The sequence below is a fragment of the Rhineura floridana genome, chromosome 16 (genome assembly GCF_030035675.1).
Source record: "Rhineura floridana isolate rRhiFlo1 chromosome 16, rRhiFlo1.hap2, whole genome shotgun sequence".
In the NCBI taxonomy this organism is placed as follows: domain Eukaryota; kingdom Metazoa; phylum Chordata; class Lepidosauria; order Squamata; family Rhineuridae; genus Rhineura; species Rhineura floridana.
This window is the reverse complement of record NC_084495.1, coordinates 21,014,074-21,039,440: the sequence shown is the minus strand read 5'-3', so window position 1 is coordinate 21,039,440 and position 25,367 is coordinate 21,014,074. Positions and strand designations below refer to the sequence as shown.

Here is a 25,367-nt window from a genome sequence, read left to right as displayed (position 1 = left end):
TCTATACTCTCTCTTCTAATGCACAACCCCCTCCCTCCAAAACCCATATATCCTTACCCCTGTGCCAGCATCAGGATGGGAACACCCAGCCTTCATCTATTCCCCACTCACACCCTATGAGATTCCCCACACCCCTGTGGAAAAAGCACCATTTTGCATGGGCCAGCCTGAGCCAGAGAGAGCAAGCTGCTGTTCCTCCCTGACACACTCAAGAGCCAAGGCATCGTCGTGTGACTCCACCTCAGCTCCAGTGATCTCGCCGTCTCTCTCTGCACACAGAAGGAATTTTAACACAGAAGGGAAAACGCCATGGCAAAAGATCCCCAGCAGAACTCAGAGGAATTCTGCACCCAAGATGTAAGTAGATTACTTTTATTCTCCTTTATTGGGTGGATTTGTGCATGCCCTAATTCCTTGCAGATCAGTCGTTCTGTCTTTCAAGTTTTGTGTGCCCTAGACATTACGGCTTGCCTCAACAGCCAGGCCTTCACTAACTTTTTTACTTGCTTTCCTTTTGCCCTTTTCTAACTATTAGGCACAAAGGTGTAAAGCTAAGAAGGAACTCTGCAAAAGATATAAGATCTGCGGGGTATTGCTTTGCAGCCTAGTGCTTTCTCTCATCCTGACATTTCTCGGCGTCTATTATTTTTGGAATCCAACACCTAAAAAAGTAAGTTGTCATTCCTTGCGTTGAATTTAATTTTTTTTGAAAACCTACCTGGTATTTCTAACTGTTCCTTCTCATTATTATTTTGAAAAACGCAGACTGTTCAAGGTGATTATATGGAAACTTTTAGAGCCCACTGTGTTTTGTTTTATCTTTTTAATGATGGGATCCTTGACCCAGAGGCATTCCGACGTGAGGAAGCGCTTTCCATCTTGTTTCAATCAGCCTGCAAGAAAACCCCTTATGCCACCACATCAAGGGAGGAGCCAGATCTTGAGGGTGGCTCATCACTGCCGATTGCATTCTGTGCTTTAATGTGCCTGTAGCATTATGGGGCCCAGAGGGAGACCTGAAGGGGGAACTTGTTGCATTGCATTCATGTCTTTATTCACCCTTTTTTTTAAGAGGGGGGGATTCATACAATGACACAGGAAGCTGCCTTATACCAAGTGAGACCACTGACCCACTTAGCTCAATATTGTCTGTTGGCAGCGACAGGGTCTTTTCCAGCCCCACCTGGAGATGCCAAGGATTGAACTTGGGGCCTTCTGTATGCAGCGCTCTGCCACTAAGCGACGGCCCTTTCCAAAAATGAATACATGTAAAAACACAGCGTGCATCCTTTGATGTTCCGCTTTCTTTTCTTTTTTTTTAACAATAATTTTTATTCAAATTTTCATAAAACATACAAAACAAAATCATAAAACATTCAAAGACAAAAAACAAAACAAAACAAAAATGATTAAACAAAAAAATAAAATGTTGACTTCCCATTTGTCGCAGATCAAATCAGTTATAGGTCTACAATATATAACAATCCTGTCTCTTAAATTATATTATAAAATCACTTTCCTCCAGTAGTTATCTTAATTAATCATCAAATCTCATAAACATTACTTTATTCTTTCCACAAAAAGTCAAAGAGAGGTTTCAATTCTTTAAGAAATATATCTATCAATTTTTCTCCAAATAAACATGTCGATTAATCCATCTCGTTAATAATAATAATAATCTTATTGTCATAACCATAGTCCAAATAAACATATCGATTAATCCATCTCATCAAAATCTGTTAGGTCCAATAATTTCAATAGCCATTATTCCATTATCCATATTAATTCCATCTTCCATCTTCAATAGTCCTGTTAAGTCCAGTAATTTCAGTGTCCAATCTTCCATTATCAGTATTCCATAATAATCTTGCTGTCATAGCCATAGTCATATAATAAGAGTCTGATGGGAATTTCCTCTATCCCAAATATTTTCTTGCCATCCATTCTGAATAAGTTGCTGAAATATTGTTGTAAAGTCATATCTCTGTTCTTTTTTTTTACAAAATGCACTGGCTCATCTCTTGAGAGTTTTTCCATTGTCACATGGCTGCAGTTAATTCCATAGATTTTCTCTATATCAAGCTCCATCACGTCATTCCAGTCCAGAAGATTATCCAAGCCATTGATAACTTTATCTCTAATATCTTCATTAATTTCTTCAGAGATAACGTTAAATTCCAAACAGTAGATTTTATTTCTAATATCCATAAACTCCAGATCTTTTTCCAATTCCACATTTGTTCCAATCTCCAGGGCTTGTATCTTCCCTTTATTTTTTCTTTTCTCATCTCTGATCTCATTCTCCTCTCTCACAGGATCCCCTATTTCTTTAAGCTCCTGCGTCATTTTGCTCAGTTCCATTTTCAGCTCCTTACTGCCCTGTCTCAGGGTTTGTTTCGTTATCTCAATCTCATCCATTATTTTCTGAAACATAATTACTTCCAGATTCTCAGCCACTTTCTTGATTGCCATTTTTAAAACCACGAAAACAAAACAAAACAAAAATAAAGAAGAACCACTTCTTATTTCAGCAACAATTGGGTTAATATTCCAGGCTTGATGACATCACAGTATAAACAGAGCAGCCTGCCTTATCTCTCTATGTTCAAGAATACAAAACAAATTTAGTTCCCAGCATCAAAACAGTTAGTGGCGTCGTGAAGAAGCAGATTCGTCAAAATAAAATAGACCAAAAAGAGAATAGTCCCAGACAATATAATGTTCCTCGGAATAGAAATCCCTCTTCTGTTTATATCTTTAGAATGCACTTCCAGGACAGCTTTTTGCAATAGAAACAGAGATAAGCTGTTAATTTCATGAATAACAGAGAAGAGTTATAGCTCACCCAGAAGTTCTTTAAAGCTGATTCATTTGACAAATCTCTTTTTGCTGCAACAATTTAAACCAAGTAAAAAAAATAATAGAAAGAAGGGTGCTTGCCTGTTAGTCCATTTTCTCTTTGAAGAAAAGATAAACGTATCGCATTAATCAGATAGAGCTTGTTCGGAAGTCCGTCCGGCATTGCTGGCTGGACCTTTTCTCATAAATTAATGAAATCCAGTCCTCCCAACAAAAACAGGCTTTTGAGGTTGATCTCTACGTTTCTCCCTGCCCGGGAGAAATTTCATCAGTCAAAAAAAAAAATGTTCTGACTGATTTATATCTGAATAAGCTTCTTTTGAGGCGGGAGCCCGTCTCAAAAGCAGGCACAAGCGAAGTCACCCTTCCCGGAAGTCATCCTTTGATGCTCCGCTTTCATAGAATTTCCCCCTCAAGCTTTGTTCCACCCCCCTCCCTCACATGTGATTATTCCTCAGGAACTGCAACTCTGTCGTCCATGCTGATCCTGCCCTTCCTTTGGAACTCTGGGGAGCACAGCAGGGCTTGCAACATCAAAACACAGAGCCAAATAAAAGGCTGGAGTGCTCACCCAACAGCACCACTGGCCATTCCGGTTAAACCTTGGCAATCCAGATTGCATGAGGATCTGAGCATGCAGAATCTACAGCCACACAAGACCTAGTGCCTCCTTTAACTCTGCCAGGGAAGGAGTTGGACAAGTCTCACCTAGACTAGAGCTTTATGCATTTCTGTGGTTTGAAAATAACCACGTAATGCAGCATTGTAAAAAAAAATCTCAGCTTTCTTTTTAATAAAAAAAAAATTGCTAGCTATTCCAGTATTGTAGTAGCGAATTCAAAAGTGCAGGGTCCATTTATAATACCCACAGCCATACCCCCTCACAGCCACACCCCTTCTAAGATTAAACAACCTTCTAATATTATAGAATAATCTGGCCAAGTTTACTTTCTGCTTCTCTATCCGTATTAATGCCTTCTCCCACAACAACAGATATCCCTAGGAGCTAATCAGCATAAGAGTGGAATGTGAGCTACTGAGAAGAATCTTCTCAGTGGCTGACTCACCTCCTTTCACTCTGACTGGCTCCAATCATCAGGAAAGGACAATGAAGCATGTTAGAAAACTCTTCTCAGTGGCCAACACATTCCCCTTTCATGCTGATTGGCTAATAGGATGCTGGAGACATAGGGACTCTGCTGGGATTAGGCTCCCAAAAACGTAAGGGTTCTAAGACCTCCCAAGACCCTGGTTGACTACACCCCTGGTTATAGCTATATAGATACCCTCTTCTCCACCCACCTTGGCCTGTGCCACTTCCCTAAGCAGCGAGGACAGGAACAGTGATACCTGGGTTTGGTTTACAATGGATAAGAAAACACACTGGAATTATATGGTTTTGTCAAGTTTTGTAAATGAAACACGCATTACAAAATACAAACAGAACGTATGTGGATGCAGACAGCAGACATTCCTACAAGGCAGAAGTTCCCTCAAGAATAACATGAGCATCTGTCCCTCTTTCTTCAAAACTACTAGCTGCTATTTCTCACACACTCTCAGACTCCCCTTTCCTTTCGGCAGTAGCAATGGCACTTTCTCCAAGATGGGATGGGCATCACATTCAAAAACACAGAGAGATTTCCAGCTATCAGGAGACCTTCTCCTAATAATTAGCTGCCATGGATGAACCACCAGCCAGCCAACCTGGGACCATTAATGAGTAAACCACCTATACAGAGGGATGATTGTCCAGCAGTATAACCACAGGCTTTAAAGTATATGACGATGTCTGGGGAAATCTCCACAATCAGGTGGGATGTCAGTGCCCTGAATAGCTCGTCTCCCCTCTCCATAAATAGCAGAAGCAAAATAGCCTGTACAAACTAATGAAATATGTGCTAATTTGGTTTATACATGTCACATAATTTGCGGCGGGGGGGGGGACATACAACAGGACCTACTAGAAAAAATGCACTGAGGATGCAGCTCTAAACACAGCCGTTAGTATACATATTGGCAACAACATGCAGGCCAGATGTGGCTCTTGGCTCACTTCTGTGCAAAAGATCGGGAAAAAGGGGGGAACCCCAAAATGCTTGAATATATATATATATATTATAGCAAAAGCCCAACACATTTCGGCCACTCAGTAGTTTTGCCTTCATCAGGGGCTGTGGACAAAATCATAAGAACACACAATATTATTGTACAAGAATTTCATGCAGCATAAAACCATATATACATAATATATCTGTGGGGGGGAATTTACTCACATGAACTGGTCTAAAATGTTCTTCTCTAGCAAATCTGCTCAAAATAATAATGACCACAAAGAAGAATTCACTGAGCATGCTCATATATACACAAGCCCAGGTGCCTGATTGCAGGTGTAACAAGGAATCACACACAACTGAGGCAAAATAATATGAAAGGGATCATCAATATTTAGTGAGATTCACAAGAGAGGAAGAAAGTCTAACCCCTGCTGGATCAGGCCAGGGGTCCATCTAGTCCAGCATCCTGTTCTCACAGTGGCCAAGCAGATGCCCATGGGAAGCCCGTAAGCAGGACCTGAGTGCAAGAGCACTCTCCTCACTTGTGAATCCCAGCAACTGGTAGTTAGGGGCATACTATGTCTGACATCATGGCTAGTAGTCATCGATAGCCTTATCCTCCCTGTCTGGCTGATTAGCCCTAAGAATAGCTGAGAAGCACTCCAGTGGTTAATGGGAAGAGCAGTAGGAGAAGACATGTAGTGGTGAGATCACTGAGATCCCATCAGACACCTCCCCTCTCCTGTTAACAGATCTGCTAGCTCGTCTGTATATACACACATACACAATGTGTTTACCAAAGATAAATTGGGAAATCAGTAAAACCACTCTTGGGATGTGTACCAGAGACAATTGCACACTACCAACAGGACTGCACTGGCTTCCTTTGGAGGATTTTGTAATGACCAATGAAAACCAATATCTGTGTGCTTGCTCCGGAGAGCCAGTAACAACCACCCTGTTGCTGCAATTGTGATCTTTGTTTATAAAAGAATAAAAATGAGTTATTTACCAGTAAAAAGAATGGCTTTGTGGGTTCAAGGGCCCCTACAGCAGTGGTTCTTAACCTTTTTTGGATCATGAACCTCTTTGAGAATTTGATGAAAGCTGTGGACCTCCACAAATATATAAATAAATACAATTAATTTTGTTTCATTGGAAACTGCTTTGCTTTGCACCCGGTTCACGGACCCCCTAGGGGTTCCATGGACCACAGGTTAAGAACCACTGCCCTACAAAAATATAAAGATTTAACAGAGTTGGTAATTACACATTTAACAGACTACCTACTCTTCACCACCCAGACCATATACTTAGGCTGCATAGACACCATACCTTTAAAGTACATCTTCCCCCCCCTTCAAAAAAAAAATCCTGGGAACTGTAATTTATTAAGGGTGCTGGGAATTATAGCTCTGTAGGGGGTAAACTACAGTTCCCAGGACTCTTTTGAGGGAGTAGGGGAATGTGCTTTAAATGTTTGGTGTGTTCACAGCCTCAGTTACTATTGCAGAGATAGAGGGGAAGAGGCTAGAGGCGGAGCATTGCCTTAAAAGGAAATATGGGGTGGAGTCCTAAAGACTCCGCCTAGTTATGGAGAGACAGACAAGAACCAAGAATGGGAAAAGTTCCCATGGAAAGTACTAGGTTTCCCACCCTCACAAGAGTCAAAGGTATGTGAGATTGGGAAAATAGGGAAGGTAGAAAGACATGAAAGAGTTAAGATGCTAATATTCGTCTGCCCTGTAGTCAGAAGAAAATGGAGAGACCAACCACTAGATTTTCCACGGTAAAATGGAGGTGCACTTCTATGAATGGACTAAAGTTTGTGTCCAAGAACAGGCTAGAGTCAAGCAGAATTCTCTTGGATTGTCTGGAGAAACTACAGCCAGGATCACCCTACTGGAAGGAAGCAATCATGAACTCTCTTCCCAAAACATGGGGTCCCCTCATGCACTGCAGTCCTTGAAAGGTTAGGGTGCTTCATCCCCTTCTTAGGTTTCTCCCTTTTACATTTTAATTTGGGTTCCATTGGTCTGTGTTAGTCCGGGTTATTTTGTGTTTTGTTCTTTCAATCCCTTTAGGAAAAAGTGACTGGACCCCACAAAGGAGTCCTAACTAATCCTGAAAAAAAGATAATAAACATGATTCAGAGCCAGGGGGCCAGGGTAAGAGGAGGCGGGGAAAGGGAAGGGGAAGCCGAGTTTTCACAGTGATCTGCAAGGTTGGAGCATCTGAAAAAGAGCAGCCTGGTACGGACCTCTGGTGGGGTCCCAGAAAGCTGAACCTATGAAGCAGTCTTCTGGGCAGAAGACTAACCTGGAAAGAAGCGTGGACAGCCTTGGTGGGGAAGACTGAACAAACTGAGAATGCAATATGCCCACAGTTATAGGGGGAAAGGTTATTAGTAAACCTCAACGTGAATGTGAAAAGGGGCTTATGCAAAGGTCCAGGCTAAACATGAATATCATTGCATTTTTTAAAATGGCATAGGTGATGAGTTTTCACAGCTCATTTAGAATCCTACCTGCTAAGTTTCATGCCACAGGGCTAAAGTAAAGGCATAAAGGCATCTTCGTCAGTCATATCTTGATGTAATAACATGGTCTCGTCCTTACTAAAAGGGGATGAGCTTGGGTCTCTCAGGAAATGCAAAAAGAGGTATCTATTTTAATCAAGGCAGGATATGCTTACTGGATGGGAGCCATTCACTCACAAGGGATTATTAATGGCTGAAATATAGGTCTTGTCTATATTCAATATGATATTAGGTTTTAGATTTAGGGGATTTAATTACACAGAAACAACCACTCTCATTTGGGTCACACGTACTGGGATCAGCTCTGCCTGCAACAAAAGGTCTCTTTATTTAGCACAGTGATGCACTAATTACTCAGAGCAAAGCCAAATCACACACACAGTCTCAGGGCATGTAAAGAGTTTAAGCTGAACTAACTTATCCAGTAACTCTCCCTGCTGCCCAGCTGATTTAGCCGCTGGAAACAGCTGAGGAGTGCTAGGGTTTCATTGGAAGATGATGCAAAAAGATGGGGGAAGTGTAAATGGGTGTTTACGTGTGTGGAAGCTATATGCATGTGTCTATGTGTGATGGGGAGAAACTTTCATGGTGGTAGAAAGTCTCTGTGTGAGGAGCTGGGGAGGGGTCTCTGTATATATAAGGGGGGAGCCCACCCTCACCTTCACCCCCTGCCTGCATGGAGATCCCATCCCAATGTCACCCTTGCATGCAGTCCTCAGTGACAGAAAGATGGCCCACCCTGGAAATTGTTTCTCAGTAAATATACATAGGATTATGCTGCAAATGGCCATTGGAACGCATTGGCTCCTTCTGAATGACCACCAGAGGGATACACTATGGTCAGGGAAGGGCCTGTAGCTCAGCGGCAGAGCATCTGCTTTGCATGCAGAAGGTCCCAGGTTCAATCTCCGGCTTCTCCAGGTAGGGCTGGGGAAAGATCCCTGCCTGACACCTTGGAGAGCCACTGCCAGTCAGTGTAGTCAATACTGAGCTAGATATACCATTGGGATGACTTGGCGTTGGCGACATTTAGCACTCCACTGGAAATGACAGCAAACCAAACCAGACAGCTTCTTATGTTCACTGAATTTGCCAATGGATAGTGGGATGCATTTAGCCAAGAGTGACTGATTGGCTGCTTACAGAATTAGCTTTAAGGACTATCCCCAGATGAATCCCAGGATGGTTGTTTGGTATCTGCCTTAAATTTTAATATATCCAGGCCAGTTGCTTCAGGAGATAGCAAGGGAAGATTCTTTGGAAGCTGAAGTCTCACAAGCGGCCCAACTCTGACAATGCTGGGAAGGAGGGCTCTGCCAGCCGGGAGCTGCCTGAATATGCACCCAGCCCTTGCTTTCTTCATTGTTCAACCTGACAGCAACATCTGTTTCCAATAAGCTGCTGCTATTCAGAAGCTAGGTCTGCAGAAGACATTTTCATTCCAGACACATCAAAGCCCCACAAGCCTTTTGCCACGCAGCGGATGCATATTAGAGCTCAACTAAGAGTCCCATTATTACTACAAACTAACTGAGAGAGGCTATATGGGGGGTCTTATTTTGCTTCCGATTAAGCTGAAAAGATCTTCCAAGAATCAGATACAGGAAAATTAGTTTGTATAAACATTCTCAAACATGGTCTGCCTTTATATATTTTTTTTGTCCTCAAGGTAATGGGCTTGCAGCCAGGTTGGAACCCTTGGACCTCCGGGCCTGGATAAGATATCTACTGCAATCACACATTCCAGGCTACATTATTTCTTCCACTTCATTTATACAGTGCTACACACACACACACACACCAGCGGAGGCTGGTGGCTCCAATGTCAGTGGGGCAGTGAATCCACTCTGGGTTTTTTGTCCAAACGTTCAGGGAACTGCCGGAGGTACTGAGCCTATATTGGGAATATGTTCCAGCACCTTGGACAGCTCCTTGAAAGTTCAGGCTAAAACCTGGAGTGGATTCACTGCCCCGCTGACATCAGAGCCACCAATCTCCACTGGAGAAAGGGGTGCAAAGACAGCAGGAAGCATCAGATGGACCTCATATACTGCATGCATGTCAGGCTTCCTGGCATAGAAACATAGGATGCTGCCTTGCGCAGAATCAGATCAACAGTCTCTCTAGCTCAGTAGTGTCTGCAACAACAGTGCTCAGCACGGCCTGGGGAGGGGAAGGCGGGCGGTTGTGGAGGGGGTGTGACCCTGTGAAGAGTCTCGAGGGCAACATAAAGAAGCCTGGAGGGCCACATTCAGGCCCCACCTGAAGATGGCAGCAGGGGTGTCAGTCCCTTAGACAAGCCTCAGCTGCCATCTTGGTTGATGGCAGTGACCTGTGCGCCGAGCACGCAGGGCATTCACAGTAAGAGAGAAGAGGTAGGTGGAGTGGTCCCGCATGGTCTGTAGAGGGGGGGGCTCGGTGGGGTTAGGCAGGCTGGCGCCCACGGGCCCAATCACTCCTGGTGCCAGCCCTGATATACATACACACACTACAGGTGTACAATGTGACCAAGAATTACACATCTTACAGGGTTTTTAAAAATGCACGAGCAGGAAGGAGGGTGAACCCAACGCAAAGCTTTAAATAACCACCCTGCTCCTCTCCTCCTCTCACTCCCTCTTGTCCCTGTGACCTCAGGAAACAACTGTTTGTCCAGCCATCCACAGCAGCATCCAGGAAAAACAAGCTTGCACCAGGGCTCAATTTCTCATGCCACGCCAAATTTTAACAAACCCAAATAAAGACAAGGAGCAAAACATCTCAAAGAGAAAACAGCTTTCATCCTTGTGTCAACAAGGAGGCGTACGAGAAAAGGCCCCAGACGTCCTTCTGGAGCCATGTGCTTCCATGTCTGCCATTGGACAGTTTGCCAAAGCACCTTTGTAGACAGGTGGTCCCAAGGGCTCCTGTTTAAATCCGAGCTTATTCGATGAAACCTAGCAGTGCCGTAAAGGTAGGACTTCAGGGCAGATGAATGAGTAGGAGGGCTCTCATGTGCAACAGGGCTGGGTTACCAAACGTTTACATCAATGATGTAATACACACTGCTATCTAAAGAGGGGTAGAGGTGTGAGACAATTAAGTCCAGAGTCTAAAATTACCTACCATCATCACTGACCTTAGTTCCCCCTTTAATATTTGTGGGGAAGATAAGCAGCAGCAGTTTGCAAATGAAACTACTGCTATGATGAATCAATACTATTCTGAAATGCGAAGTGGCTGTCCTTGCAGACTTGGCGGAGCCTAATCACTGAGGACAATGAGCACTTAGCCATTCCAAGTATCTGGAATAAGAGTCATGACACCAACATGCTAGAGTAAGAATTAGAATCAGTTTTTCCCAGAGAATCTGTGCAAGGGGAGCCAGAAAGCAACAGTTTGAGGGCATTGGGAAGAGGAGGGCAGGCAAGTCTGATGCCATTATGGATTTGGTGATAGTATACCCACCTGTAATAATAATAATAATAATAATATTTTATTTATTGGTAGCCTATCTGTCCAGGTTAGTGGACACTCTAGGTGACTTACAATAACAAAAAGCTATACATAATATACATATACAAAAACAAACCACAGTCCAAAACCACAGTGTGCTTGCTTCTGCACCCCAACTCCAGTAATACCTGCTCAACCTGTACTCACATAAACCCACGCAGTACAAGTCTCCCTCCACCAAAAGAAGCTGACACCGTGAATGACCGCTGCTTGGGGTAGGTAAAAGACAATACCAAGAGCGCTTAATGAAAATATCTCCACCTTACTATAAGAGGATATTTAATGGAATATAAATTTAAATAAAATAACAACAATCACAACATCATCATCATCAACAATAATGGTCTTACGAATCACAGGGTGAGAACAATTTTAGGAGGCTTGTAATTTCTATGACATTTCTCATAATTAAGCCAATACTTTGCACAAACTCTCTTTTTAAGAAATAGCTTCATATGTGGATAGTCAGCCCAAGTCAAAAGAAAAATCATTCCTTGAATAAAGATTGGAATTTCAAGATCCTTTTCCAATACGTCTTCAGATGCCACTGTGACTGATCTGAAGCACAGCTTGTTCTTGGGGAATGTCTGATGAGGAAACATGCCATCCCTTCTAAGCCTTCATCTTAAACTTTCCATACTGTAGAATCCATTGGTATATATACATTTCCTGACTTAATGGCCTTGGATTACTATTAATGGGTCTATTGCCATGCTATTGCCTACAATGACTCTTAAATCTATACAAAAGAACCTTTGCATTCTTTAACAGCTGGGGATGTTCACACCACCTGAATGGACAATTCAGCAGCAGGGAGGTTGTGTTAGGCAGGCACTTGGCAGCTTACGTGAGGGCAACAGTAGTTGTCAGGTGGATGGAGGAGAAATGTGACTTTGTGTTCCTTCCCAAATCAACATACAAACTGAAACACAATTATCCTTCAAAATTTGAAAGTTCTCTCAATTTTGCTATGCAGTTCTCCGACCAACCAATGTGTAGAAAGATGCATTATATTGGGGGAAATTGTTTGCAAAAATGGGCATAATTGTTGAAACACCATACAAAACTGTATAATTGGAGAAAATGGCATTAAAATGCTGACAAATGTTATGGAGTTGTTGTTTTTTTTTTAAGCTAACTGCTGCAAAAATGTGGAGAATTGAAATTAAAACTGGGAAACTGAGAAACTGAAACAAATACTGGCAGATTCATCCATCCCTAATTGTCTGTTTGAGGACAAAACTAGATGCAGGATGGTTATTTAAAGCTTTGCGTTGGGTTCACCCTCCTTCATGCTCATACATTTTTAAAAACCCTGTAAGATGTGCAATTCTTGGTTATATTATACACCTGTAGTGTGTGTGTGTGTGTATGTATGTATGTATGTATAACCACCCTGCCCCTCTCCTCCTCTCACTCCCTTTTGTCCCTGAGGTTTAATCCCTGGCATCTCCAGGTAGGGCTGGGAAAACTCCTGCCAGTCAGTGTAGATGCTATTGAGCTAGATAGATCAATAGTCTAACTCAGCATTAAGGCTGCTTCCTATGATCCTGTGTGTACGAGAGATAACCTCAGCAGGTACAGATTGCATGAGAGGTTACATCTGCTCAAACACACTTCTCTACACAGCTATTAAAGGTGCAGGAGTCCCACCCTCTTTTGCACCTGGTACCCTAACTGTAACACTCCGGTATTTTCTCATACAAAGGAATAATAAACAGGGTCATCCTGCCTGTCCTGGCTTACGAGTGGGGAATAAGCGAGGATGTATAACCATGTACACGGTCAGAGAACTTTAAAGAATCAGGCTAGGAATTTGGCTAGCAGAAGCTGTTTGTTTGCAAATTCCACCCTAAGCTTAATGCTTTCAGGATTCAGGCATCGCCTGCTGTGCATTCCCCCTTCCTCTTACCAATATCTGTCGTCACAGATCTATGACATGGAGCACACATTTTTCAGCGAAGGGGAGAAGCAGAAGATCCTCGTGAAGATAGACCCTCTCACCAGGACAGAGCTCTTTCAAACTGGAAAGGGCAGTGAGGAGGTGCTGGAAATACATGACTTTAAAAACGTACGTGCTGCCATTTTCCTCTGGCAGAGGAATCTTTTGGGACACTCTTTAGGGGGAGAAGGGGGAGCACACCTGTAATTGTTCTTGAAGAGCAGGTGCATCTTTGTCAAGCTCACTGTCTGCACACTGAAAGGCCAGTGTTCTAAACCGGTGGTTCCCAAAATAAATTTCCCCCACAGACCTCTTGAAATTGCTGACGGTCTTGGCAGACCACTTAATGGGTTTTCTGCCTGTTGCAGCAATTGTAATGAGCTGTGCCAGATGCTGTGTGATTTTTAATGGTATTTTTATTGCTTATTTTATTTCCTATATTGTATTTTATTGTGTTACAATTTGCATTCCGTAGAACTCAAAAGTGTAATATATTAAATTCAATGTACGAAATAAAAGAAGCAACAAAAATACAATTAAAAATAAATATAGATATTAAATGTAGACATGCCACGGACCACCTGAATTAAGCTTATGGACTGCTGGTGGTCTATGCAGACCACAATTTGGGAACCCCTGATCTGTTCAGTTCAGTTTGAAACCATACTAGGTATGCATGCCTAAAAGCACAAATCCCTTTAATTTCACCATTTCAGTTTTTATTTATGTATTTATTCGACTTACTAGTCGCTTATCTGGCTGAATAGTCAGCCACTCTAAGCAACGTACAAAGCAGAACATGTAAACATCAAAACATTAAGAGACTAACAATAAAAGCTAACAATAATGTAGAAGCAACAAGTTCCAATAATAATAGGGCTTCTCTCCTGTATAGTCCAGAGGTGTAACTACCGATGGAGGTTCCTGGTGTAAGCATCGAACCAGTGCGGCAATAGTTCATTGACTGTTCTGATGTTTGTTTTTAATTGTGATTTTAAGTTCTCTTTAATGGTTTTTAATGAAGTATTCTAAACTGTTGTAACCCGGCCTGGGGCCTCGGGGTGAAGGGCACATTCATTATTTGCATACAATGGTTGTTGTCAAGTAACAACTATCATTGTATACCAATAATGAACTCATGTGATTTGAGTGCCTATAGGTTTGGCAGTGAAATGGGCCCAGTCAAAAATGGGGTAGTGGAGAATCACTATGTAAAAAGTATACAAGTGTGCCATTTAAAAAAAAAAACTGACAAAGCTTCCAGAGCTTACAAACTTCGAGGTGTTGAGAGAAAGAGGGGGGGCTGGAAGTGGGGGCAGAGAGAATTGGCCTAGTCAATCCCAAGAACAACTTATAGAGATGTATGTCATCAGGTTGTTATTAAACACTCTTTCCTGCACTATACAGGGCCGCATCCTGGCTAGGCTGAGACTACACTGCAACACTTTGTTGCAGGTCCCACCTGTAGTAATAAAGCATTGATACAGAGCACCTTTTAGAGTTTTCAAAGCATTTCACAAACTTTTTTAAGTTGCAGTCCTTACTATAAGCCTGTAAAGTAGCTGAGTATTATCCCCACATATGGGGGTAACGGCTGAACTTGATTAGTTGGTTTGTCTGCAGATCGGTATCCGTGAGTTCACTGCAGAGGTGGGATTTGAACCTAGGGCTTCCTGACTTCTAAGCTCAGCACATTAGCCATGATGCAATGACGGCTCGCTTTCTCCCCACCCCACACCAAAAGGGGGGGCGGACAAGTAACATCATAACATGTTAATGCCGCACGATAAGGATAGCAAAGAAACCACACAATGAAATATTCTTAATTATCATTGTTTTCATTTTTCGTATTCATTCTGCAAAAGGAAACATGTACCAGATTAAGCCTTTACATGCTGCTGAGAATTTTGGCCCCACCAAGTAAAACCTTGGAGTCATCTTATTGAAGTCTAAAATCTCACCTTGAACTAAGCTATAACAACTGCAGGGGTCTATGCATTTAATTCCTTCCTCTAGCTCTTTTCTGTTCCATCAGGGAATAACTGGCATCTTTTTTGTGGGGGACCCAAAGTGCTTCATCCGAAACCAGATTAAAGTGATACCTGAAATGTCTAACCTGGATATGGAGGAGCCAGAGGTATGCAAAAAAAAAAACCTCCCAGAATTAAATAAGGCACAGGATTGCCAAAGATTTATAATAGCATGGAAAGTACAGGCTGACAGAGTAATCCCATTAGTTTTTAAATTGCTCACAGACCAGGCAGACAAAATATGTTAAATGCCTAACAGAGGCCCAACTAAAGCACTCCAGATGGAGTTATTTTCAGAGTTGAAACTGGCCCAGATCAGCTGATGGCAGAAGTGAAGAGGGTAAGGGACAATTCCTCCAGATGCCACGACTCACCAAAAGAATTAAGTTTGATTGTTTGAAATATTTCTTAATTCAATATTGGTGTATGTGCCAAACAGGAGGATGGATAAACAGCAACCTTTTGTTGCAGGTCCCTTGTTCACAGTTAAGATCTGAGGCATCACAGTTTGGCTCCGAGTAGCAAAAGGTGACTTTGTAGGCTTCCTGGAGATATCCACTGTGGAATATAGATAGGCATTTAATCTGATACAGCAGGACAGCTTCTTCTTATGTTCTTATGACAGGGCAAAGTAAAGGGAGGAACACTGGGAGGTAACATGAACAGGGCAACCCCTGTAGCTGCAAGGAGGAAGCCTAAACAATACCCTAGACGCTGATCTAGAAAAAATGTATATGTCTCTTAGTGTAAAGTGAGGTGCACTTCCATGTTTAGTATGGAAAACAGGGTACTGTGCCCCATTTATTAAACGTTTGGGGAAAACTGGTCTATGAACTTGATTCTCTGGGTTAACAAAGGAAGAAAGTGACCACTGATTTCTTGCAGGGTGAGGAAATGATAGACACCTATTTTGAACAGTCTGTGGTCTGGGTTCCAGGGGAGAAACCCATTGAAAATAAAGATTTCCTGAAGAATTCCAAGATTTTTGATCTCTGCAAAAATGTGACTGTGTACTGGATCCACCCAACCTTCCTCAGAGGTAAGGCAGTTTATTCCGTCCAATCTCATAAGCAGCAGGTTGACAAACCCCTGTCTGTTGCAGCCTAAAAAGTCACCCTAGGTCACTTTTAAGTTGGCATGCCTGTCCAGGGCCAATACAAACCCTCTTGCTCAAACTCAAGAGTAAAAGCTGATTCAGGCATGCTGAAATCAAACTTAGTATGGTCAGCCAGGCTTTTACCCTGTGAAAAGGTCATCTGCGTTTCTTTTTATCATCTTTCGTGCAGTAAAAGGCTTTGAAAAAACAGAGCTTGTCTGTGGTTACTAGCATGCTAGCTGAGACATTGCTGGAGCTGGCGTTAAAATGGTGGCTCCATGTGGCACTGAATATAGTACTGTGTTATCTGTCAATGACCAGCCCCATAGTCAAGATCATTCTATGAATAATTATTATTATTATTATTATTATTATTATTATTATTTCAATTTATATACCACCCTTCCCCCCGAATGAACCCTGGCCACCATATACATCAACAGTAAAAAAAAGGTGTAAAATCATTCTAGGCCACATCTGCACTATACACTGAAAGCAGTATAATCTCACATTAAACAGTCATGGGTTCCCCCCGCAAAAAAATCCTGGGAACTGTTGTTTGTTAAGGGTGATGAGAGTTTTTAGGAGGCCCCTATTACCTTCACAGAACTGCAGTTCCCATACATTCCGTGAGAAGAGGAATTGATCATTAAAACCACACTGGGAATTGTAGCTCTGTGACGGGAATAGAGTTCTCCTTTCACACACACCCTTAACAAACTACACTTCTTTAGGGGAAGGCATGACTGTTTAAAGGTGGTATCATGGAACTTTAAATGTATAGTGCAGATGGGGCCAAACATTTTAATAGTCAAAAACATTCTTTCAGCCAATGATTTCAGCATTGCCAGGAACAGTATCTTTCAGCCATCAAATGCTTGGGTAAGCAAGGATGTTCCTAAATTTCTCCGGGAAGTCAATAATGAGGGGAAAGACACACCTCATCAGGAAGGGCATTCCACAAACAGGGAACCATCACTGAGAAGGCCATGTCATAGGTCAACACAAACCAGGAGGCCCTCAGTGAGGGCACAGCCAAAGAATCGCTTGCTGCTCAGAGGCTCCAAGATTATTCATTGATATTTATTTTACTATTATTTCTGACATTTATATCCCACCTTTCCTCCAAGGTGCTCAAGGTGCTACACATGGTTCTCCCCTCCCCATTCTATCCCCACAACAACCTTCTGAGGTAGGCAGGCTGAGAGGCAGTGACTGGTCCAAGGTCACCCAGTGAGCTTTGTGAGTGGGGATTCAAACCTTGGTCTTCCAGGTCCTACACCAACATGCTAACCATTATACATCACTGGCTATGGGGAAGGCATTCCTTTAAGTACATGGGTCCCAAGCCCCAGGGTTTTATTTGCTAGTACTAACACCTTCAATTGGGGCTGGTATCTCAACGGCAGCCGGTGAAGCCCTGTAGGAATTTATTAGCATCAGCTGGTTCCTGGGGGAAAGCCAAAACCTACTTCTGTTCCACCAGAAAGGTTGTTCATGGTGGCTGTTTGTCTCTCCCTCTTAGAGCCAGAATTCCTTGATTTTGAGAATGAAGGTCAGGAGGAGGATCCGATTCTGATGCACAAGCAAGACTGGGCTGGACATGGGGAAGAGCACCACTTAGCCAAGGAAGTCAGACCAGGCACCAAGCGTCAGGCTCGGCAGCTCACCGAACAGGATCTCCCTGTGAATGATTATGTAAGTCAACCTTTTGGAGCCAGCGGGCGTATTTGGAATGTTGAGAAAGTGCTGTGGGAATCAGTCACAAAATGGCTGTCGTGGGAGGCATGGCATAAAGCAAAATGGCTGCCACATCTAAAAGCAAAAAAAGAGAGAGGATCCCAAAGGTGTGGGAAGGATCCCATTATCCACCACCATTAGTGAGAAAAAGGCACCTGCATCAACCACCACCAGGCTTGCTCACAGAGAGAAGTGCCTTTCCACCTCTCCTCTGGTTATTTATTTATTAGAATTATACCCTGCCCTTCCTCCCAGTAGGAGCCCAATGAAATGCGGCAATGTCTATTTATTTATTTGATTTGTTAGTCGCTTGCTACCCAAGTGACGTACAACACTGTTAAAAACAAAAACCGATACATCATTCCATAAAAACACAAAACAATAAAACAGCAATAACAATCAGCCCCATACAGCCACAGAAAGCTTTGGCAGCACACCAATAATAAACAGAATCATCCTAGTACATCAAAACCCTGGGGGGTAAAAGAATTCTTTACCTGGTGCCGAAAAGATGTCAATGAAGTTGCCAGGTGGACCTCACTGGGGATTGCATTCTACAGATGGGAAGCCGCAATAGAAAAGGCCGTCTCCCTTGTCACCACCCTTCAAGCTTCTCTCAGAGGAACCTAGAGTAGGGCCTCAAAAGAAGATCTAAGGTTCCAGGTAGGTTCATATCAGGAGGGTGCCTACTGAAATATAGGAGAGGCTCAGCCAGTGCAAACAAGTACTGAGCAGGAACAGCAAACAGTCTTCCATGTATTCTGGATGTTTAGAACTACGATTCAAGAGGAAATATTGCGCAAGGATCTCCATACAGCAGTGATGGGGAAACTGTAGTGGTCTAGATGATTTGGGGGCTATTTATTTGTTAAATTTAGATACCACTCATAAAGCCCCTCTAGGATAAAACCCTTACAAACCCCTCTAGGGTGCACATCTTAATATGGTAAGGGGGTTTGAGAATGTCAAAGAAGCTGAGACCAATGCAGTCAGGTGTCTAGACCAAGAGGTCACCCAAGACGGAATGGTCAAAGCTGAGACACCAGACTAGGATGCATCCAGACTCAAAGGAAGGCAATGGTAAACCACCTCTGAATACCTTTTACCATAAAAACCCTATGAATAGACTATCCAAAATGCAACATGAGATAGTGCCGGAAGATGAGACCCCCAGGTCAGATGGCACTCATCGAGCTACTGGGGAAGTACAACAGACAAGCATGAGTAGCACTGTGACTAATGAAGCAGCCGGGTCAAAGCCAAAAAGAAGCCCAGAGGCTGCACAGATGCAAAAGGAAAGTCCGGAGTTGTACAACACACACAACAGGAACATGGAATGTGAGAAGCATGAACCAGGGAAAGTTAGAAATTGTCAAGCAAGAAACGGAACGCATCAACATTACAATATTTGGCATGAGTGAATTAAAATGGATGGGAATGGGAAACTTTCCATCAGATAACTACAAAATATTTTATGGAGGAAATGACAAATTATGAAGAAACGGTTGTTCTAATAGTGAGGTGATGTAGCCAAAGCAATTAGGAGCTATAACACAAGGTCTGAGAGAGTGATATCAATGAGACTTAACGAGACACCTATCAACATCATCATACGTGTCTATGCTCAACAGCAAACACAGAAAAGGAGGAAATTGAGGGATTTCATGCAGAAGTATAGGAATAAACTGATCACACACCAAAACAGGATGCTCTGATAATCATGGGGACTGGAATGCAAAAGTAGAGAACCCCTAGAAATTGTGGGGAAATGGGGCTTAGGAGACAGAAATGAAGCAGGAGACAGACTTACTGAATTTTGTGAAGCCAATTATTTGTTTCTTGCAAACACATTTTTTGAGCAACCGAAAAGACAACTGTACACGTGGACTTCACCAAATGGTCACTATAGGAATCAAATTGATTATATAATTGGAAGCAGAAGATGGAGAAGTTCCATACTTTCTGCAAAATCAAGACCAGGAGCAGACTGCAGTACAGATCATGAATGGGTCATATCGAAAATCAGAGTAAAGCTAAAGAAGAACAAAGCAATCATAATACAATTTAAATAACATCCCAGAAGAATTTAAAGATCAAATAAGGAACAGATTTGAGGCTTTAAACTTAGCTGACAGAGAGCCAGAGGAACTATGGACTGAAGTTGGATATATTATCAGGAAAGAATGCAAAAAGACAACACCTCTAGTTAAAAAGAGAGACAGACCTAATGGATGACTGACGAAACTCTTAAAATGGTTAAAGACAGAAAGAAAGCAAAAGCAAAAGGTGAAACACTGTCAAAATCCTAAATGCAATAATACAGCGACTAGTACGTAGGGACAAAGAGAAGTACTACAATAATTATTGTACAGAAATAGAAGAGGATAATAAAAAAGTTAGAACAAGAGCCCTATTCCAAAAGATTAGAGAAATCAAAGGGAAATTGTGGTGTTGGAGGAAAGTTTTGCAGATACCATGAACTGAGAAAAAGACAAATAGTTGGGTGTTAGAACAAATTAAACCAGAACTATCACTAGAAGCTAAAATGATGAAACTGAGGTTATTATACTTTGCATTTAAAGGGAAACCTACCTATTCACATTTTCCAAAACAAGACACGAACCAAAGTATAGCCATCCTTCAAAATTCATACTTTGAACACACAATGATAAGACATGATTCACTAGAAAAGACAATAATGCTGGGAAAAACAGAAGGGAATAGAAAAAGAGGAAGACCAAACAAGAGTACAACCACAAATCAAATTTACACGAGACAATAAAATCAGTTGCAATACAAGAGCAAAAATAAATAAATACTAGCATAGCATAGCTTGGCATAAAACCATCCAGGGAATGAGTTAGCACAGGTCTCCAGAAAGGCCAGATGACTATGCCCATTGTAATTACAAGACCTGGGAGAACACAAAAGTCTTTACCTGGAGTGTAAAAGACCAATTATGCCGCCTAACGAGATCAGCCTCACAAGACCTTCTCTCGGTCCCACCGGTGAAAACAGCTAGGCTGGTGCGGACCAGAGAGAGGGCCTTCTCAATTGTGGCCCCCACCCTCTGGAACTCGCTCCCTTTTGACCTCCGACATACCCCCTCCCTGATGGGTTTTCGCCGAGCCTTAAAGACCTGGCTATTCAGGCAGGCCTATGGGATTTTTGAGGGGGATTAGTTTTTATGGAATCTTAACTGAAGGTGGTTTTAGTTGAATTGATGGTGATGTTGTGTTTTGCTGATTTATATATTATTTTATACTGTACTTGAATTGTTGTATTGTATTGTTGTACGTCACCCAGAGTGTCCGTTAACTCGGACAGATGGGCGACTAATAAATAAAATTTTATTTTATTTATTTATTTATTTATAGCGTAAACACAAGGTGAGCCTCTCTCTCTCAGCAGTGACCCAGAGACAATGGGACTAGTGGAACTGGCTGAGGTGGCATAGGGTCTGAGCCACACCACTGAACCCAAGATCCAGAGAGCCCTGAGCCATAACAACAGGAGGCAGCCGGCCCAACATGAACACATGGAGAGATTGTGAAGTGCTGGCTCCAAGCCAGAGGGCTGCCTCTTTAAAGCTCTGCACTGTTCCAAAAAGGCAGTGGAGCCTAAGAGGTGTAACCAGGCTCAAGGGAGCATAAAAGGGCTGAGCGGAGAAAGATCTCTAGGGGAAACTGCCCCCCAGCTTTGTTCACAGTGCAAGAAGATCTGCCTCCAACCTCCCTTGTTTGTCAGAATAACAACTTTGGCCGCATCTGCACTGAACATTTGAAGCAGTATCATACCACTTTAAACAGTCATGGCTTTCCCCGGAGGATCCTGGGAACTATGGTTTGTTAAGGGTGCAGAGAGTCATTAGGAGACCCCTCTTCCCCTCACAGACATACAGTTCCCAGAGTGGTTTAACAATCAATCCCTCTTCCCAGGGAACTCTGGGAATTGTGGCTCTGTGAGAATAGGAATCTCCTAACAACTCTCAAGCACCCTACACATTACTGTTCCCAGGATTCTTTGGGGAAAGCCATGATTGTTGAAAGTGGCATGATACTACTTTAAACCCATACTGCAGATGGGGCTGTTGACTGCACACTGAGCCCTGCCTGTTCTCTCCCTCTAGCCAGACTGCTTGCTAGGCTTGCACCTTTCTGGCCTGCCTGTGAGCTCTGCTTTACCAGAACAAGGCAGATGTTCCACCACTGAACTATGGCTAGGGAAGGAGAAGCTTGATTCAGTTTGCATTTAAAGGCAAACCTACCTATTCACATTTTCCAAAACAAGACAGAAACCAAAGTACAGCCGTCCTTCTAAATTCACACTTCTCCAAATTTTCCAGTGCAATTCTTCAGCCGAGGAACATGGCAAAAATGCATATACTAAAGTGCAAAAATGTGTTATACTAGGGGAAATTGCTTTGTAAAGATGTATGTACTGTATATTGGGGAAAGTCACACTAAAATGCTGATGAATTTTCATGAGGACTTCTCTTTTTTAAAAAAAATGCAAACCAATGTGGAAATGTGGAGGACTGAACTTTACACTGGAAAAATGAGAAACTGAGAAAAACTGAAAGTGACAGATTCGCCCATCCCTTACTGTGGTCCCTCTCCAGATATGTCTGAAACTGAAATTGATTCACCCATCCCCAACTATGGTCCCTCTCCAGATATGTCTGAAACTGAAATTGATTCGCCCGTCCCTAACTATGGTCCCTCTCCAGATATGTCTGAAACCGAAACTGACAGATTTGCCCATCCCTTATTATGTCCCTCTCCAGATATGTCTGAAACCGAAACTGACCGATTTGCCCATCCCTTACTATGGCCCCTCTCCAGATATGTCTGACTGCCGATCAGGATTTTCCACCTCATTTGCCTTTTTTGTTTTTCCCTTCTAGGCAGAGAATGGACTTGAGTTCCACCCCCTGTGGGATGAGAGAGGATACTGCTGTGCCCGTTGCCGTCGGGCACATCAATACTGCCAGAGGGTGTGCGAGCCTTTACTAGGGTATTACCCCTACCCTTACTGCTACCAAGGAGGGCGAGTGATCTGCCGTGTAATCATGCCGTGCAACTGGTGGATAGCACGGATGTTGGGACGCATATGAGCACGCTCAGCCCCGAAAGATAACTCCCAATGTCTTGCAGCATGCACATCCCACCCAAGGTGCTCCCTGAGCCCACATTTATACCACATATTTATTCCACTTTAAACAGCCACGGCTTCCCCAAAGAATCCTAGGAAAGGTAGTTTGTGAAGGGTGCCGAGAGTGGTTAGGAGATTCCTATTCTCTTCAGAGTGCTTTAACGGTCAGTCCCTCTTTCCAGAGAACTCTGCTTCCAGCAGATTGCCAAAGTGACTAACAGCGCTAACCTAAGGGTGCTACAGCTTGGGGCATTTGCCTTTGGCAGTCCCAAGGGCCAAAGCACTCTATACAATGGGCTGAAGTCACTCGAGTGCTCCCAACAGCTCACTAAACTGGAACCAAATGCTGCAGCTCCACTTGCAAGACAAAGCCAGCTTTTCCCATTCTAGCGGCATGCTAAACAGCCACACGAGGGCAGTGTTTATCAAGAAATTCCCAGACTTTAGCTGAACTGCAGCAGAGTAACCGAATGCGCCTCGCAAAGCAAGCCCCAACCAACCACGACAGCCTTTGCACAAGCCCCTCATAGCAGCATATTCTAGTGCTTGGAATGAACTAGTTTGTTTTAAGGAAGTCCACTGCATTACTCCAAAAATTTCTGAACTGCACCTGAAAGTAGTTCCCATAATTGCTGGGAGAACTGGACGTGAATTGGTTAACTTTGGGAAAGAATTTTGAATGATTTCTACTTCATTTTCAAGGTCATCCTCTCACGTGCACTTTTAATTCTTTGGGCTGTTAAGCTTAAAGATAACTGTCAGAAAAACAATCCACATTCCATTGTGTGTGCATGTTGATGTTTGCTTAGTCTTTCAAATCACATTTTATACTTCAGCCCGGTAGCAGAAAAGATTCTGAATGCTGGGGGAAAAATTGCCAAGGAGGATTGGCGTGAACTTGAATTGAACTGTGAACAGAATGTGGATCAAACTAGTTCACTTTGTAAAGAGATGAACGTGAACTGGAAGTAGTTCCTTTCTATGTTAAACTAGACCTAGTTCCTTTTTAAAATGAACTTTCCAAGCTCTGGTATATTCTGAACCTTTGAAATATAAATAAGAATAGATGTCTTACCACAGGATAGCCTCAATGCTATGTACCCCTTTGGAAATGAAGTGGCAAATATATGCAATCCAACACTGTGGAAGGATGCATCTGCATCTTCCATCACCTAATTTGCCAATTTCATTATTACTTTGGGGGGTGGGTAACAGTGGAACTGAGAAGGCTTTTTATCTCTTCCTATTTGACAGTGAAGTCTGATTACATAAAAACATAGGAGCATTGGTCCATCTGGCTCAGTACTGCCTGCACTGACTGGCAGTGGCTCTCCAGGGTTTTCAGAAAGGCGTCTTTTCCAGTTCTCCACGGAGATGCCAGGGCTTGAATTTGGGACCTTTTGCATGCAAGGATGATGCTCCACTACTGAGTTACAGCCCAACTTCAACTTTAGGAAATGTCCTCTAGTTGGACTCATTGCCACCAGCAAGTTCTCTCAGAAACTTTACTTTCTAAAGTTCTGCTGGATCTCCCACAAAGATACAGAGATAGAAAAAAACCTCCTTGGTTTCATTTTCCTCCACTGACTAGCTGCAAAGGTGAAAGTCTCAGTGCAAAGGCTGGGCAGCACTGTGTTAAATTTTATTTTACGGTGGTGAAGAAGCACCTCCAAATCATTTTAATGATTTGTTTTTAAAGAAAAAGGCCACAAGGTTCAGGGATGTGGAGAGGGAGCTGGGCTCCTAGTTATCATTCACATCAGTGGAAATATGCAACACACACGACAATTGCACAGCTACATTCCACATATCACATTACCAATCGTTTTCCTTGCCGAGAGAAATAGTTGTTTTTCCTGCTGCAACACACTAGCATTTTACATGCACTATCCCCACAACAGAAGGGCAGCCTCAAGGAATGACATCTGGCTCCCTCACTGTGTGACAGCTGATTCATGTTTTTGAAAAAAACTAATGGTCCAAAGAGAGTTGGCATCCCATAAAGTCTAACAGATAAGCTTATTCCACCATGAAATAATCTTTTAACATGCTTTGGGACTCTTGGGTCTTTCCAGACCAGATTGGAGCTACGTGGCTGCTCAGGTTTAACAAAGCTTTATTACTAATTCTTCTTTAGCTTCATTGCCACCAAGTTAAGCCTCATGTTTAGTTTCATCTACTGTTTACTTTGAGTCAACATATAGGAACATGATGTACACAAGGCAAATAATAAAAATATCTACTCTGGCTTTGTTTCTATTTGCATTATGGGAGAATGTCTTCCTAGATCAAGGGAGCCTCTCGCTTTTGGATTTTCAGAAGTCTGCATGGGTGTATATCCACTTATCCCCCACTGATGGGAGAAAAATGCCCAAAGAGCCCCCAGAGATCTCTCTCACTCACTCGCGCACACACACACACACACACGTCAGCCATCTAAAGGTCAGATAAGTAA

At 42.7% G+C, this 25,367-nt stretch overlaps 1 protein-coding gene across 1 annotated transcript; it reads left to right on the top strand.

The window, feature by feature from the left end:
* Positions 1–273: 273 nt before the first annotated feature.
* Positions 274–25,130, top strand: TNMD (tenomodulin). The gene is made up of 7 exons (XM_061598468.1): positions 274–357; positions 536–670; positions 12,881–13,021; positions 14,928–15,029; positions 15,808–15,961; positions 17,544–17,716; positions 22,665–25,130. The coding sequence occupies exons 1-7, from the start codon at positions 310–312 to the stop codon at positions 22,872–22,874; spliced, it is 963 nt and encodes a 320-aa protein (XP_061454452.1). The 5' UTR covers positions 274–309; the 3' UTR covers positions 22,875–25,130.
* Positions 25,131–25,367: the final 237 nt, after the last annotated feature.